At 37.1% G+C, this 21063-nt stretch overlaps 1 protein-coding gene across 1 annotated transcript in view; it reads left to right on the top strand.

Moving 5' to 3' along the window:
• The window catches only part of ptch1 (patched 1), a 103158-nt gene that overhangs the window by 7402 nt on the left and 74693 nt on the right, over positions 1 to 21063 (top strand). Inside the window, exons 3-5 of the mRNA XM_056463453.1 lie at positions 15807 to 15996; positions 16075 to 16144; positions 16257 to 16348. Coding sequence (XP_056319428.1) covers positions 15807 to 15996; positions 16075 to 16144; positions 16257 to 16348 — 352 coding nt within the window. The remainder of the gene's footprint in view (positions 1 to 15806; positions 15997 to 16074; positions 16145 to 16256; positions 16349 to 21063) is intronic.

The raw sequence follows: 21063 nt of genomic DNA, 5'->3' as shown, positions 1-21063 counted from the left end.
TGCAGAGGAGTATGTAACCTGGAGTGCATGTTGGGAAGAAGTCCTCTTTTAATATGAAGGAAGTGGCTGAAGAATGTGGCCTCCCCACAATGTGGTGTAGAGATCGGGATCTTGTGGAATTCTCCCTGTTTAGATGTGCTCGGAAAGGCTTGGACACACATGGCTGAACTGTAAGGGATGCATGCGGAGCCCTGAGGGCTTTAGGATAAAGCTGGTTTGAAGTTTGAAGCAGGTTACTCATGTGGGCTCTGTGTGTCTGTTCTCAAACCCAGTAATAGTACTCATTTTAAAAATATGATAGTTAAAATACAGAAGATTGCTCTGGATAGTTTAGGGCTGGGCGATATGGCATAAATGCAATCTCGATAATTATTTTTCATATTGAACCATAATGATATATATTTTGATATCAGATTTAAAGGAGTACCAAAACAATGACTGAAGCCACAAAAATTAAAGGGTCCATTAAATGGCATAACATATTTTCAGACGATAAATTTTTGGTGCATCATCTTTGGTACACCTTTGGTACATCGGTACATCTCCAATATTACCACACTCTTAGATTCCCATTGTTGCACATTTCTGCTGTGCAACATATAGAGATCAATATAGAGTAAAAAAGTCCAGAGCTTATCATTGTTATTGACATAGATTTTATCGCAATACGATATAATATTGTTTATCGGCCCAGCCCTAGGATAGTTTGCTAATATCATAATTTCTACGTAACTACGTAGCCATGCCTATTTGTTTTTCCTTAAAACATAATGCCACAATGCTAGGCCGTTGTTAGGGATTTTTTTTAGCTATTGTTGTTTAGATGACTGTTCAATGTGGCAGGGTTTTCTACATGACTGCCAGGTAGTTGCCAGGCTTTCATTTTTAAAAGTAAACCCTGGGTCATTTGAAACCCTGGGCAAACAGAGTCTTGGGTTAGGATTAGGGCAAGGCGATATGGCAAAAATGCAATCTCGAAAATTATTTTCCATATTGAACGATATACATTTCGATATAAGTTGTTAATGCTTCCAGATTTAAAAAAGTACCTTAACAATGACTGAAGCCACAAAAATTAGAGGGTCTAATAAACGGCATAACATTTTCAGCCAAAAAATTTTCAGTAACCGAAAATTTGGTACATCTCAAATATTAACACACTTTTAAATTCCCATTGTTGCACATTTCTGCCCTGTGATTGACTCTTAGATCAATATAGAGTAAAAAAGTCCAGAACTTATCATTGTTATTGACATAATTTTTACCATGATTCGATAAAAAATCGTATCAGCCCAGCCCTAGTTAGGATTCATTTTTAATGCAGCTTATAATTTGTGTAATTTATCATTTGAGTTTAACAATTACATCGGGCTTTCAGATGTTGAAATGCATGCTGTACATACCTAAACCCTGGGTTTTTGTCCTTATTTGCATTTGTGTTGTCATTGAACAAATGCAACACACAACATGTTTAGGCTTTAGCATCAGTACTATAATAAGTGCTAACATGCTTCGAAAAACATATGAGAAATGTTCTACTTGGTTATAAAGAGGGTAGTATATTTATGCCTGTATAAGATTGTTGCATCATTGTGGTGTTGTGTTTCAGCTGTGTATTTAAAAATGGTGCTTCCTTTGTTGTCATTAACTTGTCTTGTTGTACGTGGAAGTAACGTTTCTCCGTAAACCAAAATCAACCAGGTTTTAGAATGTAAAACACACTTTCAGCAGTCAGTCTAGCTCCACACTTTTGGTGCTGTATTGTTGTTCTAGGTACTCTTACCAAAAAGTGACAAGGTACGTTTACTATTTTAATACCTTTAATAGTAGAAATGAAACTAAATGAGTACCACAATGTTCTGAATCGACATTGCGGTTAAATTTTTTTACATCACAGTAATCAAATAATTCAATAACAGAAAAACAGTCAAAATTCAATACTTTAAACCAGTGCCTTAAAAACACAAGAAAAAATCCAAAAATCTTCTGTGTGGCTCCTGGTAAACTATAATCTCAACATATAAACTCAAAATTCCTGCGATGTGACTATTGCGTATGCGCAGATTGCTATATCGATGCTGAAACGATTTATTGTGCAGCCGTAGTTGCTACTATGTAAGTACCCTGTATGAAAACCCCTTACTATGATGGACTGGTCTGTAGATATGGCTCCTTTATATCTTTAATGATGACCCTGACCCTGAAAGCTAGATGGTCTTATAACTTGTGCAAGGCCCTTACTATGAGTCTAGTCTGGTCTTTAGATATGCCTTGATATGGTCATTTCTCGAGTGCAGTTCAATTGGAATTTGTCTGTTTTTACCAATAAGTAAAAAGTGTGATAAAATAAAAATAGAAATATGCGCCTCTTCTAAAAAAAATCATACAATTTGAGGTGCCATTTCTGTTGGAAGACCAAATGGTGGTAGGTACACAACAAAGTTTGTTTAATATGTTACAGCTCCCAAATATATGTTTGATTATCCTATTTTACACTCTATATAAATCATGATTTCTTCAGCTGCGACCCTGACAGTTTTAAAACCGACGCAAGTGTGTGGAAGACAGATACGAATGGAGCAACTCCCATCCACAACCAGCATCCTGACAGCCCTCCAATTCATGTGTTTATATTCTGCATACCTCCACTCTGTGTTATTCAAAAAACAGAGACACCGAAATGACGGAAAAGACTTGCACTCTCTCTCTCCCTCACTCTCCCCTTCCCCTCTCTTTTCCTCTGAAAGGTTTCACTGCACTTCAGTCCCCCCTGTTCTCCACTCCTCACACTAACACTCCCCCCACTTCCCCCACCTTCACTTGGGAGTCCAGCCCTGGGATGCCAGATGTATTACAGAGTGAAGCGCAGCAATGTAAACACTGAGTCCTGCCATGGATGCCGGGTGGTCCGTCCCTCCCCCTTTCCACCCTCCCTCGCTCTGGCCGAGGGGCGGAGGAGTTCAACGAAAGAGAGTGAGAGGGGGAGGGGAGTGTAGTAGCTGAAGTGTTATTTGTGTTTTGGCTAGAATTACTGTTTTTCTGCAATTGTTGCTTCGGTAAATTCTTTAAAAGTAAGGTCCAAGGTGCTACACCTAAACCAAACTTCTTACAATTCTAGTTGAATAGAATAGTCTTGTAGATTCATTGTACTGTTAAAATTCATACATTCATTGGACTGTTAAAACATGCTTGATGCGAAGTGTTGCTAGCAATACAAAGTGTAGCTAACAATAATGTGTTTTATCGGCAAACAAGAAGGAAACTGATTCTTATAAAGGGTTGTGAGGTTGATGAACAGGCTGAGGAAGCAGTCGCAGTATCAAAGTATTTGACCACAGACTCCTGTAATTAGCCAATCAGATAGTATTTCTCTAGAGAACCATGTATCAATAAATAATGTATTTTTAAAACCCTAGCAAACTGGAAATGTCCCAATGATATCTTATTTTGTTGGAGCTCGCTGAATGTTTGGGTAGGTGTGCACACAGCCACCTCCCAACCTTGAGCGTGCACGAACCCACATGCACACACACACTTTCCCCCGTGCTTTTTGTTGCAGTGCGATCCAGTTCATTTGAATAGTTTTTTTCTTAAGGGGAAGGTACTTGAATGAAGCCAGCAACGTGGAAAAATCTACCCATTCAGGCCCCTCTGAATGTACATCTCTGGATTGCAGTAAGCTGTATTTGTAGGCAGCGGACTGCTAAATACATCCATTTTTTGTGGTGCAGATCTGGACAGGTGATTAGCATAATTAGAGGAGAGCTGGCCATACATATGGTAATGTGGTGTGGAGTAAATGGCAGCTGCGGTGTAAAATTTGTGTCAGGGGTCGAACAGGCTGCTTGGGGGCATTGTGCTACAGCTGCGGGTCAGGGACTCTCTCTCTCTCTCTCTCTCTCTCCCCCTCTCTCTCTCTCTCTCTCTCTCTCTCTCTCTCTCTCTCTCTCTCTCTTTCTCTCCCTCTCTCACTTTTTCTTTTTCTCTAACTTTCATTTTCCCTCGTTCCCACTATCGTATCTTCTCTGCGAAAGTGCTTGATGAAGGTCAATGTATGGATTCACTACATCAGGGGTGTCCAAACTCGGTCCTGGAGGGCCGGTGTCCTGCAAATTTTAGTTCCAACCCCAATTAGACCCCCTGCATGGTTTGCTGTATTGAAGGATATTTGGTATTGACGTGTTAAAATCAGAGTATTACTTTCCCCCTGAACCCCCAGATTATCTGTGGCCTAAACAAATTTTGCAATCACAAAGCAGCTTGCTGGCAGAGGTGCAAGCTTATCGGTCAGTGGCACATCCAAACTGGTTCGTTGCTCACAGTGCCAGTTAAGGTGTTCCTCTGTTTTTGACTAGATTTGAGTGGGTTGTTTGAGGGAGAGAGTTCATGCCGCTATGACCCTGTGCAGAAACTTCCGTGCAACCACAGGGGGTCTCTCTGAGTTGGAGTCTAATCCAGCTAATCCCGCCTGCAACACAGTCATAAAAAGTGCCTCCCTGTGCCGGCATTGCCACACACAGCCCCTTCCTCTAGCCCCCACCACCACCACCTAAAAAAGCCGCCATAAGCCATACCATCCCATCACTGAGAGTCCCCAGCAACCGTTCCCCTCGGCACTCCAGCCGAGTGATTGGCGTATTCAGTGGGATGAAGTGGTGGGCGTTAGGGGAGCTTGCGGCAATGTGGAGTTATGTCATGATCTTGGAGGGGTTGGTTGCAGTGGTTTTGGCGGTGGTGGTGATGGGGTGGGGTGTGGGTGGAACAATTCTTTTGTACCAAACCTCTCACACCCCTCAGAAACGAGCCACTCAAAAGCCACTCTGCAGCTGAATGGCGAGAATAGAAATGCATGGCTTGAAAAATCTGGGCATTGGGAGAGTCCTTCCAATGGCAGCTCCCCCTGTTCGTGAAAGGGAGGTTCAAGGGTTAATGTTATGCAACAAAATGAATGGGCCCAGTGGAGGCACCAACACACACTGACATGCACACCAGATTCAATGGATGCCCTGCTGCACTCCATACCCCTTACGTACCTGTGAGTTGCAGATAAATCTGGAAGATTCCAGCTTACATGTACAGTTGTTTTGCAGTTTTAGCTACATATTAACAAATTATCTGTTTTCTAAGTGAATTTTGAATTTCATGGCTAATTCCAATTGTTGATTTTTATCAGTTGACTGATTTTTAATACATTTCGTAGATTTTTTTAAAATGTATTCAATTTTCAAAAGCAAAAGAAGAGATACAATTTGAGTACATAGAAATGTTTAATTGGCTTTGTTACAGGCTGAACTATCTGTAGCCTAAAGGCTGATATATACTTCTGCATCTAGCGCATGCGTGTGGCCCAAACTTCACGTGGTCGCATAGCCCAGCGAAACCTACCTCTGTAAAATGTAACTACATGTTACACGCATAGCACAAGCTCTGTGATTGGTCAGCTTGGTAGCTGTGACAAGTACGGGCGGGGCTGAGAGCCGCGAGTCCGTTGGAGTGAGTGTGTATAAGTGTCGAGTCCTGTGAAGGAGCTCCAGATGGAAACTTTTGTTTTGTGTTTACCTTTTGGTTAAAGTTGTTGCACGTCCGCCGGTTCAGTTTGAGCTACTTGCACATTAAGGTAAATGTTAAGGTTTTCAGAAAACACAAAACACCTGCAAAGAAAGTCGACACAGAAGAACAAAAAACCTACTGCTAACTAGCATTTCGGAAGTGTTTTTGCAGAGCAACACAAACAGCATGCAGAAGTATAAATGCACAACTATGTGCAAGGTAGGCGCCGTCACGGTGATCACTCGATGCAGAACTATTAATCTGCCTTAAGGGGCTGTTTATATGACAATGTTTTTAGCCAAAAAATGGACACTTTTTTGGTGTTTTGCCTATTTATTGACACGACAACAGAGTTCTTGGGACTAAAAATTTTATAAAACGCAGCTGTTGTCATGTTTGTGTCAACTCATAAAAACAAGAGTCTGAAAAGGATGATGTCATGTGGGTGCATAGTACAAGTTTAGGGAGTTATCGGCAAGAACAAACAAACATAGACAACAATGGTGGAGAACATGGAGGGTTGTTGTTGTTGTCTAAGCATTTGCTAATGCTTTATCAGAAAAGTGGGATTTACTTCACATTACAATCATGTATGTATGTTACATACTCGACAAATTCTACATACACGTCGTAACCACCGTACTGTTTAATAAAAAGGGAATAGTGGCAAATACTGGTCTGGTATACATAATATAGTGTTTTGGGGGTGGGGGGGGGTAATATTTGAAGGTGTGTAAACACATGTCATTTTTAAAACATTGTCATGTACGTGAAACTTTTTTAAAATGCAAGAGAAAAACGTTTTCATTTTTGGCTACGTCGTTGTAGCCTAAATTGTTAAATTATTCACAACTCCAGCATATTGATTATGATTCAAATAAAACGGAATACTTTTGACTAAAGTAATTTCTATTGCAATATGTTTACAACCCCAATTATTATTTTTTTATTTCTTTTTTAGGAGATATTGTGTTGTTTTCCCAGCTAAAAGAATATATCCTCACCTGTTCTGGTTAATGCAGCTCTTGTGCTTCTTTCTCAAGATTTGATCCTCAGGATAAGACAATCTTGCTGGGTTTTCAAAGACTTTAAAAAACACCTGCAGTCATGTTTGACTGAATTCACCTCTTGTACTCTGCCATTCTTTCGCCTTTTCTTTTGGTGTTAGTTTCACACCTGAGGCAAGGCCATTTGTAACCCCACAACCTGTGCATCTCTGGAGGGGTGTTGAGTTCTCCAGGGTTCAGGTCGTAATATGACATTTCCAGCAATATTGAAGCCTTTCTTTGTGAAGGAAGCACAATTCATTGTTATAGCTCCTTCCTGTTGCCTCTGTAAGAGTCATTTATGACTTGAAGGTGACCCGGTTCACGGTAATCTAGAGTGAAGACTTCTCTGATTGAAAAGCTGACATCTGAGGTTATTTCATGCTGAAAACATGTCGGTGTTCCCAGGGCCTCAAAATCAGGAACATGCTAAGCTTGTTTGGGACGTAATCAACCTGGTCCCAATAATCATGTTGAAGTAAAGCTCAGGCTCGCTTGAAGCTGCAATTAATGAGGGATATTATAAACATACCCCAAAACAAGATCAGATGTATGTTTGGGCCCGGGAAAAAAAGAAATCCATTGCTTTCTCAAAATGCTTCTAGACATTTCCTTCATTCTCAGCCTTTTGCACTAGCTGGGTGGTCTGCCCCTAGAAAAAAAGCTATGGTTATTTTCAACTTTAATAAAATTACAACAGTTTGAAAATATTCAATGTATGTCAGTCTCGTGAATTGAAAACCATTGTTAAATTGGATTATAGCTTATAAGTTGTTACAGATTGTTTTACACAGCCCTTCCCCCTAGAACTGGAATAGTTTAATGAGAAAAAGACATTTCCTTGCTTTAGTTATAGGGGATGATAGATGTTTCTGTTATTTTGAAGTTGCAGTGGTTTTGGGGGGACAGGGGTGGGGTGTTTGAGGGGCATTCACAAAAGATGAATTGGCTTCAAATTTGTTTTATTTTTTTGTTGTTTTATGCTTGCTTACACTGCGTGAAATTGAGACCGTTCTCACATATGTTCTGAGTGTGGAAAAGTCTCGTTGCCACACACAACTAGGTGGGAGAGGACTTGGGGTTTAAAACCTGCTAGTGTAACGGCTTAAAAAAACATCGGTAATCACTAACATATGATTCTGACTTCATTTCTCTTTGTCCATGTCACTGTAAACGTGGTACAAAAGTATGAAGCACACACTAAATGTTGCCTTTTTGGAGTTTAGGGTCACATCATTTATTTTTCTCTGAGTTAAAGAATATTTATTTGTTACAATCTGTTCTGAATCAGACTTTAGCTTATTCATCTAAATTAATATTATTTATGAGAGATCATATGAGTGCCATAATGTTTAATCTCTATAATGTATGAAATCTAGTTCATTGTCTTTTTACACTTCGGCTTTGTTGTTATTGTTAAACTTTAACACTAAAAGTGTACTCTACACTCTCTACAAAAAATTCTACATGTAAAAAGGAAAGCTCAGGCAAGAATTAAAAATAAAACAGTACATTCTAAATTATTACTCAATTCAAGCCTGTAGAAATAAAAACTTGAACTTAAATTTATATTACACTTTTAGTTGTTAAGTTTTAGGCATAAGACAATAACCGGTTTTAAAGTTTAGGTTAGGAAAAGTCAAGGGACTCTATTTTAACAATCTAGGTGCAAAGTCTAAAGCACATGGTGCAAAAGCATTAAGGGTATGACCTAATCCACTTTTGCTATTTTAAGGATGGAAAAATATGGTTTGCGCCGCAGTGCATGGTCTAACAGTGTTTGTGCTTATTCTCTTAATGAGTTATGGGTGTGTTTTGAGAATAACGTGCATTAAACCATTCAGAGTCTCATCTCCCATTCCATTTAAGAGTCAGTTAAGTCACACCATGGCACATTTGCTATTTACATGACAGACTTTGCAAGTGGAAAAACTGAACGCTTTACTAGCGAGAAAACACTTAAACAGAGCATCTGCAGCGCGAGGATAAAGAATGAGCCTCCTCCATTCAGCCTCTTTACTTTCTCTTTACTTTACTTTTACTTTTTACTTTACTCCTACTTTCGTGGATAAGGAAACAGTGTTGTACGCACTCCATTGAAGACATCCATCAGCCTATATATATATATAAAAAATTAGGGTTGCGTTGGTCTGAAAATAGCAACAAATCGCGCCAAACATATCTTGTGCCTTATTGCGTCGGGTGTATGATAGGGCCCAAGGATTTAAAGCTACAGAAATCTCGATTACACCGTTTCTACGATATGTGAACGTTTGTTTTTTTTTTTGTTCAATGTGTTTTTCACTACTATTTTATTTAGTTTTTTAGGGCAGTAACAGTATCTCCAGTAGTAAAGTACACTCCACATCAAAATCTACTGGTCAGCCTATGATAAGAAATCATCTGAAAAACAAATCACTTATAGACCAACACCCAAGCATGCTATAGACCTGAACAGTGCATACTGTACAGTTATACTGTAAATCTAAAGAAAAGAAAGATGTCCAAAGATGCCATTTTAAGTTGTAAAGAAATTAAATTGAAATTAATAAAGGCAGCAGAAGTCAATGATTTATTGTAATTATGTAGCCTGACATGTTCACTGTCCCAAAATATTTTGAATGTTTCTTAAAACAAAATATCGCAATACCGTGAAACCGTGATATTTTAATCCAAGGTTATCATACCGTCAGATTCTTATACCCCATGCCTGTTAAGTTTACAGTGAGTCTTTGAGTAAAGTATTAAAGTGATGTAAATCCTGTTTTCTGATACATGCTTTCATTTATTTTTCCAGTTCTATTCATGCAGGTTTATTGTTGATTTGTTTCCTGAAGTGTAGTAACTTGCTCTTAATGTTTATTTTCTACACCAAATTACTCACTTTGTTCACTTACTAACTTAATAACACTTACTATTAGGGTAAGAGTGTTATGACCAAAATTCTATTTCACCATATGTGTCATTTTATTTTAAAGTAACAATATATTTCATAATATGGTTATTTAAAAAGTGAGTTATATTTCAACAAAATGGTTATAATAAATACACTTGAATACTTCAGAAATGAAAGAGACCTTCAATTTTTTTCCATTTTATTTGGACCTTCTTAAATATAGTAGAAGTGCACAATATTGGATTTTCGCCATTATTTTCATACTTGTTTTGGTTGAACTGTTCAACAATATCTTTTCTGTCTTTGTGTTTTTGAGAAGCCTTAATTTACAGGTTAAATTGCAGAGTCAGGTTTGCGATCTTTAATCCCCAGAAGTGAGAGCTTCTCACAATAAATTAAAATCGGAATTGTGATTTTTATGACCCCAGTTGATGCTTTGCTCATAGATAGAACTAACTTTTTTCTTTAATTTCTATTAATGTAACAGCAGCCTGTGAATAAATTTCCCATGGGACAGGCACTAGGACATTGGGAAGCTGCTTGGGAGAGATAATGTAAATAAAAAGGTTTAATAGAGCAGACACTGAATTAAACTCTGTATGACTGGTGTCACAGTCAGTAAGGTAATCATGTTTTTCATATATTGTGACCATTTGATTAAAAAAAACTTGTTATTTGTGTTATATTGTGTACAGCAAGAAGGTTGCTGATTCAAGTCCCGGCTGGACCAGGTGACATTTCTGTGTGGAGTTTGCATGTTCTCCCCATGTCACATGGGTTTCTTCCGAGTGCTCCGATTTCCCCCACAGTCCAAAGACATGTGGTATAGGTGAATTGGATAAACTAAATTAAAGTGTATGAGTGGTGTGTGAAAGCGTGAGTGTATGGGTGTTTCTCAGTACTGGGTTGCGGCTGGAAGGGCATCTGCTGCATAAAACATATGCTAGATATGTTTACAGTTCATTCCGCAGTGGCGAACCCTGACAAATCAGAACTAAGTCAAAAAAAAAAAAAATGAATGAAAAAATTAAGTCTGTGAAACATTCATGTTATTGGGCAGACATTAGGACCTGGGGGCGCTGTTAGTCGGCAGAGGCTGTAGTGCTACTGCTGACTGTTTAACTTAATGAGGGATATTGTACACAGAGTTATTCTGTACTCACATTGGCAGTTTCAAGTCTATAATTAAAAACAGTAATTTTAAACGCAGGTAAAAGTTCACCTCAGATTGCGGACCTGAACTTTCTAAGAGCACTCCAGTCAGTACTTTCCAGAGTTTCAGACTCATGTATACTTGCATGTGAATTAGCAATGCCTACTTATTTACATGTTGCAGTATACATGAAATAAAGTAATCTATCATGGTTGACTAATTATTCCTCGGTTAACGATATATACCATCACACCACCTAGCCCTACTTGCTATCATTTTCAACTGTTAAACAAGCATTTTATCATTGATTCTATCGCAAATGGCTTGCTCAGTAATGCGTTATCATTTCTAATATTAGTATGTCCAACTGTGTCAGTTGTAACCACTTGAGTTGGGATTTTGCTGAAATTCTTCACTCATATTTGGTCTCTACCTTATTTTTGCAGTTATGCACAGTGTGACGCATGAGTTCATTAATGAATGAAGCCATGTTACGTGGTTTATGAGTGAGAAAATTAGAGATAAAAATGAAGATGGCAACTACGATTTGATTGGAATCGTGCTTTAGTATGAAAAACTTGTTTGGTGCATTTTCCTCGCAACACCATGATGGTTGCATGTTTGCATGTTTAATAGGCAGAGAGTAAGTATTTTAAGTAAGAGAGTAAGTCTTCTAAGGTCTTTTCGTCTTTGACTACCTCTGGAAGTGGTTGATGTGGATGACTTTAAAACGTTTCAGATCTTGTTTACATCTGTATTTTGTGTTGTCCTCTAAATCAGCCCACATCTTGATGCCAGGTGCAAACAGGGCCGTTTATGGCCAGTTGAACCACTATCATGGGTTGAGAAAAATCTTGCTGAGCAAGTTAGTCAAATCTTTATAGCTAGCTGCTAGGGCTGTGCAGTATTTAAGGAAAATACGGATATGCTTTATCTTGCTAAACGATATGATATTCGGTATGTGGTAGGATATTTTCAAATATTTTATAACCAACCTTTTTTTTTCATTTTATTACAGGGAAAAGAAAGCATCACTACTTGTTTTTATAAAGTAAACAAGCAAAAAATAAATATCAGTACCACTTTGCACCTCTGATATTTTGTTATCAACCATCAGGAATAGTCTGGAAAACAGAAACACTTGAACAGTGTGGAGTAACTTTTATTCTGTGGCTTCTATAACTTGATCATACCTTATTAGAGCATCCATTTTAAAATCATTACAGATATATGCATTGACGTGTAACTACATTGCCTGAGGTGCTGAATGGTCTTTCAGAGGTTTTGCTAATGGCAGGAATACGAAGTCACCTTTATATTGAAGCTCTAATTTATTTCAAACTATTGAAGTTATGTTTATTGTGATATGCACATTTGTGATATTTTGATCATTTTGATATATTATCCAGTCCTACTAGCTACTATGGCCATTTTAATGGCACAATACATTTGAAGGTAACACATCAGTGTAAAAACATGTCAAATGAGATTATTTGTAATACACCAGCCTTCACATCTGTGCTTGCAGACTTGCATATTTTTCTGGCAATGATATGTTCCTAAGTTAAGTAAATATGGGTGTCTTTCTTCAGTCCTTCAAAGTGGCATAAAGTATTCAAATAGTGTTACAGTTCAAAGCGTAATGACTTTAATTAACATCCTCCATGTTTCAACACCTTTAAAACTTTAGGGCTGTGTTTACAGTTGTGCATTTTTGTTTTAAAAAAGCCATTTTAGAATGCAAATTCTACCTTCCCATACTTGTGTTTTTCTTGTTTTAACAATCTCAGTCCACGATATATAACCTATATAATGAGTGGGGCTTGATAGATAAGGGAACAATAAGTAATAGTCCTGAAGACCAGTCAGAGCACTATTGTGGATAGCTGAAATATACATTTCAGTCTGTCCACACTTTAATGCAACTCCACTGCTTTCAAACTGAAAAGGGTCTTCAACGTTTTAAAAACGCTCCATTTTAGCAGGAAGTGTGCATTAAACTCAGCCTAAGGATCCTGCATCCTTCTGTCTGATTTTGTCTGTAAAAATCTGCTTTCTTACTTAGATTTTTTGTCTTGTTTCTAGTCCAAACTTTAAAATCAAGAAGCATTTTCTAGACAGGCAAAGAATATTTTCTTGTTTTCAGAAATAATATGCCAAAATTAAACAAGTTTTTTCTTTAAATCAAGCAAAATAATCTGCCAATGGGCTAAGCAAAATAATCTTATATCAAAATGAAAAGGAAAAAAAAAACAATTATTTAAACAATTACTTACCCCATTGGCAGATTATTGTTCTTGTTTTTAGGCCTGTCACAATAATCAATATATCAACTTATAGAACAACACATAGACATGACCTCAATTATGGCTGGGCGATATGGCATAAATACAATCTTGGTATTAAATGATAACGATTTGTATTTCCATATACAGTTGAAGCCGGAATTATTATTTCTGTTTTATTTTGGCTAGAATAAAAGCAGCTATAATTTTTTTAAAAACCATTTTAAGGTCAAAATTATTAGCCCCTTTAAGCTATATATTTTTTCGATAGTGTACAGAACAAACCATCATTATACAATAACTTGCCTAATTACCCTAACCTGCCTAGTTAACATAATTAACCCAGTTAAGCCTTTAAATGTAAATAATCAGTTATTAGAAATGAGTTATTAAAACTATTATGTTTAGGGCTAATAATTCTGACTTCAACTTTAAGTTGTTAATGCTTCCAGATTTAAAAGTACCCTAACCATGACTGAAGCCCCCAAAATTAGAGGGTCCATTATATGGCATAACATATTTTGGGTTGATAAATCTTTGATGGCCGAAAATTCGATACATCTCTAATGTCAACACTCTTTTAGATTCCTATTGATGCACATTTCTGCTCTGAGATTGGCTCTTAGATCAATATAGAGTAAAAAAGTCCAGAGCTTATCATTGTTTATAACATAAATTTTATCGCAGTTCGATATATTATCGTTTATCGGCCCAGCCCTAACCCCAATCTTTATTGGTGATACAATATATACCGCCCATACATAAAAGCCAATTATAGCAACATTTTAGCTGATTGCACAACCTCTCTATCTCTAAAAACCACTATAGCATTTGCTATAAATTACTATAGTATATTTTCATGTAGGTGACCGACAACTGAAAATAGATCTGGTACCAGATACCACAGCCTCTTTTACTTTTTACCCTGAACTTTTTTGTTAACATTTCTTATTAATTATTTGTTTAGAATAAATGTTTTCACATTTCACAAAAATGACTATAATTAAATGAAAAACTCTTAAGAATAAAATATTATATGTTCTTTGGAAGAGTGTACTTGCATTGCGTTGATATTATATTGTCTTTCTTATATAATGAGTGGCATTAAATGGTCTTAAAATGACAATAATATTGTTTAGTGCAATATAATTTGGTCTAATATATCATACGACAAATAATAGTGATATATATTGTGACTGGCCTGTTTTTTAAGGAAAGACTCCCTTAATTTTGGCATATTATTTCTTAAAAGAAGACAATACTTAAGAAAATGCTCTTGAATGAATAGTTTAAGAGATTTGGACCAGAAACAAGACAAAAACTCAAAGTAAGAGAAGCATTTTTTTGCAGTTTATACATCAAATCAGGAGATGCTTTGCTTGACTACATTACAAGCAACTGACAGATTACCTGTCTGAGACTGTATTACCTGGTCCAGACTAACTGTGAAGTCCTTGTGAATTGCGTTGTCTACCTCTCTGAGGTGCTTGATCCTGAAACTGGAGAAGTCTTCTATTCTCTGAGGTCAGGTAAAGAGCGCGTGAAGAATCGACAGCTTTTGAGAGGTGGACTTGGACTGTGTTCAGCAGGACGCTTTGAAAGGCTGCTTTTGTAGCTGTGAGGGCTCAGTGTTCCTGCGCGAAGCTTAGGTGTGCGCCACACAACATCTTCACTGCCCTATTGCAATAAAGCAACTAAGGCGCATATATACACACAACGTGTGCACATGCAAACGCACTTGGTCATAACTCATAGGCCTGGATATGAAGGCTGTGAAGAAGACTGCAGGTGTTAAAGGGTGCACTGAAAGGCATTTTGAAGTCAAGTTAACAGGACAGATGGGAGCCTGTACATGTGTTAGCGTTTCTTTTCATCGAGGCTTGAGAATATGATTGATTACTATGAGACTGCGCTTGACCTTGTGGGATGGTAGTGAAAGTTATGATTGTTTGTTATTGACGATTGCTAAGTCCCTTGTTATCACGGTTCTCTGTTCTTTGTGAAATTTTCCAACTGCGTGTTGATTTTATTAAGTACATAGGACAATGACATTTCGAAGATAGATTAAAAGCTTCATGAATTGAATATGATGATAAAATAATGCCTGAGAAATGCATACATTAATTTAGTTGTTCTCACTCGCAGCTAGAGGTGTGTAATATTGACAAAATACGAGATCAGAATTTTGGTGTGGATTTTTTTGCACAGCAATATTTAAACATTAATGTATTGGGTGTATTTTTAGTTTGCACAATCTTCCCTTTACCAAATTAATTGAATTATGCATTCAGATGATTTTTTCAAAACAGCAGAGTTCAATGTAGCAGGCGATTTTATATGAACAGGTCATTGAATCATTGAATCACTCGATTTGTTACGCCCAATTCACACGGGCTTCATCGTCAACGCTTGACGGAGGTTGTATCTGAATTTGGAGCTGATGTGATTGTCATAGCAGTGAATGAAACAAATCTGCATAAAGTGATGTGATTGGCTGATGCTTCCATTGGCGCTTGAAAAGTGGAAAAATGTACAACTTCTGCAGCAAGCAACGCCGCTGAAGCACCAGAGTTCAACAAATTTGAACTTTAAAATGCAGTGAAATGCAAAATAGCTTTGTATGAGCTCTTATTTCCAGTCTCCGGCATTTGGCATGTGTATTAATGAATGTCTTTTACCCTTTAAGGGATCAACTTTGGGTCATTTAGTGCTGGGTTGAAATGTGTTTTAAAAAATGCAATACTGTTTCAATTATTGTCTGACATTGAATTATGGAGTTCATGTTTCCTTTTTGCTCCATTGTTTTCTCTAACCTCTTGACTTTACTTATAGGGTTGAAGATCACTATTTGAAAATCTTTTCTCTCTGTTTCATAGTGGGTGGCAGGGTGAATCAGGAACTCAAGTACACACGGCAGAAGATCGGAGAGGAGGCCATGTTTAGTCCTCAGCTCATGATACAGACGCCTCGCCAGGAAGGTGCTAACATTTTGACCGTAGAGGCGCTAAAGCAGCACCTCGACTCTGCCATTAAGGCCAGCAGAGTGCACGTTTACATGTACAACAGGTATGGCTTATTTGCTAGCTACTCAAGGACTCATTAACATCAAGATTTTATGTTAACGATTGTTTATCTCTTTTTCAGGCAATGGACATTGGAACATTTATGCTACAAATCAGGAGAACTTGTTACCGAAACCAATATTGTGGACCAGGTAAGAAAGACCATTACAATATCTTTTTAGAATACAGGTTTAATAGAAATGTTTGAAACTTTAATGAAGGACCTAAAGGCTTAGGACTGTAATAGCGCGCATTTCTTTTCAGATGTTAGAGAAACTACACCCATGTCTTGTCATCACTCCTCTGGACTGCTTCTGGGAAGGTGCTAAGCTACATTCAGGAACATTCTATCTCCCGTAAGTAACACATATCTTTCTGTATTTATTTGGACACTGCATTGTTTGATTCTTTCATGGCACTTGATTTTCCAGGGAGATCATTTTTATACAGTAAACACTTTGCTCGCGTGTCCTTCCAAGTAAACTATATTTAAAGTTTGCACATATTCATATTCATTGCACTGATTCATTTATTGAACTGTACATACCCACTGCACATGGACATTTGTAATTATGTTTATCTGCACACTCCTGATTATTAATAGCATCCTGTACATATATTCATTTATTGTAAATCTGTTCATAGCTAATACAACCTGTATATAATGTTGATAGTACATCCATCTGTAAATATTACCATAGTTTTTCTATAACTGCACTTTATAACTTATACCTGTATCCTGCACTTGCTGCTATTGCACTGCTGGTTAGACCTAAACTGCATTTCGTTGCCTTGTACTTGTACATGTGTAATGACAATAAAGTTGAATCTAATCTAATCTAATCTATATTTAAAGGAACAAGATTTTCCTATCTTACACCCGATTCACACGGGGCTTCAGCCTCAACGCTTGACAGAGGGCGTGTCTGAAGTTGGGGCTGAGGCAATTGTCACAGCAGCATCAGCCAATGAAATTAGTCCACAATCGGCTACTGTCTGAGCTGGGGTATTTGAAATTCCCAGCTTCTGTAGGGAGCAGATCCACAATTTAATTCTGCAGTGTTTGACATCACCCATTCAAAGTGAATGGGAAGCGTTGATGCTGACTCCACGTGTGAATTGGATGTTACCAAATGTGGTAAAGAGAAATTTATGCATAATTTATTTATAAATTAAACCTAAACCTTGTACTATTCATTTAAATCCGTAAAGTTAATGAAAGATGTTTTATTAAATTATCTTTTTACAATATTATAATCTGTATTCTTGAAGACGTTAGACAATGAGAGTAAATGCAAAACTTATAAAAATGTGCTATATGCAAGAACTTACACATTTTATTTCCAGTGAATGAACAGCTTGTGATGATTTTTCAAATAATGATTTTCATGTGGAAGATTTTAGATATTTTTATTGGGAAAGTCGAAAGTATATAACATTTATACATTATTATTGTTATACATATACTTATGTTTACTTCTAATCAAAGAGCGAAATCTAATTTGGTATTTTCAGGTATATTGTAGGGCTGCACCATATTGGAAAAAAATTTACATTGTGATATTTTGTTTTTCTGCGAAATATATTGTGGTATGATTTCACCAGATGACCCTATTTTGTAAAGAATTCCTAATTTTACATTGATTGGAATCATTTGTAGGCAGGGCCGGATTAACATAAGGACAAGGTGGGGCTGAAGCCCCAGGGCCTACGAAAGGAGGGGGCCTTTGATTGGCTGAACAATTAATTTGCGCCATGACACAGGGAACGCCTCTTCGCGTTATGCTTTCGCATGCCGATAATGTGAAGAATTCTTTTTGGCTCGCTGTTGTTCAAAAACAGTGATGCCACCAGGGCTGCACAATTAATCAAAAAAAGATCATGATCTCGATTCGACCTTACACACATTTTTAATTCTGCTTTTCTACGATTCAGCCAATTATATTTTCAAGGTCAGGAGAGAAGCATAAATGCAGTTGCACAAGTCTTCACACTGTTTAATATACGTTGCTCATAGACACCTCCAAATGCTATTAAAAATGTCACAAACTGTATTTATAAGGTACGATTCACCCCAAAATGTCATTTCTGTCTTCATGTAATGATGTATTCATGCATTATAATGTAAAAAATAATTAAACACAATTTATCTTTGGTAAAACAGTAAACTTTATAATTTCATGTGCCCAAATGGTTTCATATTATCAGATAGGAGTTCAAATTTATATTGACTCCACAAATCCCAAGTTCTGAACCAGTGTTGGGGAAAGTTACTTTTGAAAATAATGCATTACAATATTTAGTTACTCCCCAAAAAAGTAACTAGTTGCATTACTTAGTTACTTTTTATGGTAAGTAATACATTAAATTACTTTTGCATTACTTTGTATTACCTGGCTGAGGCTTGATCTTTTTCAGAACCTTTTTCTTCTTCTTTCAATAGAGGAGCTCAGCAATTAATGCACTGTATAACCTACACCTACATTTACCTTTAAAAAAAAACACATCAAAAATATTTTAGGATAATGTTATCTGAAAACTTTCTGACCCCAGAGCTCTAAATGCCATATGTATATATATATATATATATATATATATATATATATATATATATATATATATATATATATGTATATATATATATTCATATTATTGAAAGATTAAAGCAATGTGTTTGCTACTTTTGTACTATTTGTCTTAAGTAAAATAGCTGTTTATTAAGACTATAATCCCCTTTTCCTTTTCTTCAATTCTAATTTTTCAGCAATTTATTTTTTAAAAGGTAATTAATTAAACTAAAAGTAACTCATGTTACATTTTTAAAAAAGTAACTCAAATATTATTACTTATTTTTTTAAAAGTAATGCGTTACTTTACTCCTTACTTAGAAAAGTAATATTATTATGGACCTCGCGTTACTTGTAATGCATAACTCCAACACTGTTCTGAACTGTGTTTTCTGGTTAATTATAATCATAACTTTAGATTGCAGATCCTATGATGTGACTGTTGTAGATTCGTACATTGCGATATCGATGCTGAATGTGCAGCCGTAATATATTGTGACATTAAATTACTTTCAGTCTGTTGTACGTTACAAAAGTCAGAGAACGAGCAAAGTTCTTGGCTGCAGTTCACTTAATGACCACCAGTGTTGCTAATAACGAGCGTTCCTAAATTCTACATATATCACCTTTAAATGAATCACGACTAGAAACTTGAATCAAACGGCAGCCTAAAGTGGTTCTCCAAACTCTCCGGTGGTGTTTTCTCAAGGCCTTCATTGTGACGGTGAATCGCTCGAGGCCTCGCACAATGATTCCACTTCTGCTGCTAATGGCTGCTTGCAACAGTTACACTCCGTAGACAACCACCAAGTCTGCAAAAGTTTTTCTGCCCTCCCTTTTCCCTCTCCATCATGGATGGTAAATAAGGATTTTACTGTGTTCTGGTTGGGGGACTTGGAATAATGACTCAAGCCTGGTTAGGCACATACAATGTGGTCTGAACCGCTGCAGGCCTGCCAGAAAAGAAAGAGAGAGGGGCGAGCTGAAGAAAGCACACATACAGGAAAAAAGGAAAGAATGAAAGCGAGAGGGAGAAATGAGAGAAAGATGGTGCAGGGATGGAAAGGCGGAGCGGATTTGACAGAGGGCGGCTTACAGAGGCAGTCAGCGGAGCGGTGGACGGATGATGGAAAGCGGGAGGGTGAACTCGGTGCGAGGAAGGCCGTCTGAGGATAGACACAGGAGTAAAGATGCAGCAAGAGGAACAGGCCACTGAAAAAAACCAAACAAATGAGACTAGATGGCAAGCAAAGTATGGGAGGTTTGCGAAACTGCTGCGTTGGGCTGTTAGTTGTGGGGAGATGCCAGGCCCGGAGCAGGATCACCCGGCAGGCCAGTATAATTAGAGGGGATAAAGATCAGATGAGCGGATTGATTCCATTTTCTCAAAGCTGTTATTATGGAGGCAGGCTGAAATCCAATCCCAACTACATTTGTGCTGCCACCGCTGTGACGTGCACCGTCCATCAATCCCTAAGCCTTCGGAATTCCATCCAGTCACCCTTCAGGCACTCCCCGTAGTTATGCTGTACCACTATAACCACGTCCAACATCCCATAAGCAGGGCTCAGTCTGTGCTTCTCCTTCATGGTTAAACATGCTGTAACATTTGGGGCCAGCAAGAAATCATTAAAGTTTCACTAAAAACATTTTAAAATAAACCATTCTTTTAAAGTATACATTCATTAAAGGATCTTGAAAAAATTGCCAAATGCATAGTTTTACGTAAAGGTTTTAAGTAAGTAATACTTTTTAAAGTAAGTAATGCATAGTTTTAAGTAAGTTCTACTTAAAAGTTAATAATTTTAGTCTTTCCACCTAATTTAACTCACTTGATTGTCTCATCTGTTGATGAACATGATATAGATATATAGCTGCTTTAAATGAGTCCGATTTACTATACATTAAAACGGCAACTCCATTTCACGTAAGTCAAAGTTAAGATGCCGTTCTTTTATCCCACATGGATGCTATGAGGATAAACAAGAGACGAAAAAGGATCAAGACCTTGAGTATGGTGAGAATGAATGAATGACAGCTTTTAAAAGTGTCTGAGAGACATCCCCTTTCTGCCCAGTAGAGGCCCACCTTGTGATTTATTTGCTAGTGTAAGCTTAAACTTAAAAGATAAGTAAAATGTTATCTTACTTCAATGAATTATGTTACTTTTTTTTTTATTAATGGACAATGCACAGATAGTGATTTTTCACAGTGTCTTTACACCACATTATTTAAATCTAACTAGCTTAGTTTACAATGTTTACATTGCTCTACTTAAATTAAATATAAATCCCAAATATCAGAAATGACAACAGAGTGTTAAGATGTAATTAATGTCAATTTTAGTGTTATTAATTAATGCATTTACTTGACAGATTTCATTCATTAATTTTCCTTATAGTCCTTTGCTTATCAGGGGTTACCACAGCAGAATGAACCGCCACTTGACAGATTTGTTTATTATTAATTTCAAGTGGTTTGTGTAATGTGTTTTATGTTTGGTA

This window comes from Danio aesculapii, chromosome 8 (genome assembly GCF_903798145.1).
Source record: "Danio aesculapii chromosome 8, fDanAes4.1, whole genome shotgun sequence".
NCBI lineage: Eukaryota > Metazoa > Chordata > Actinopteri > Cypriniformes > Danionidae > Danio > Danio aesculapii.
This window is presented reverse-complemented; position numbering and strand designations above follow the sequence as displayed.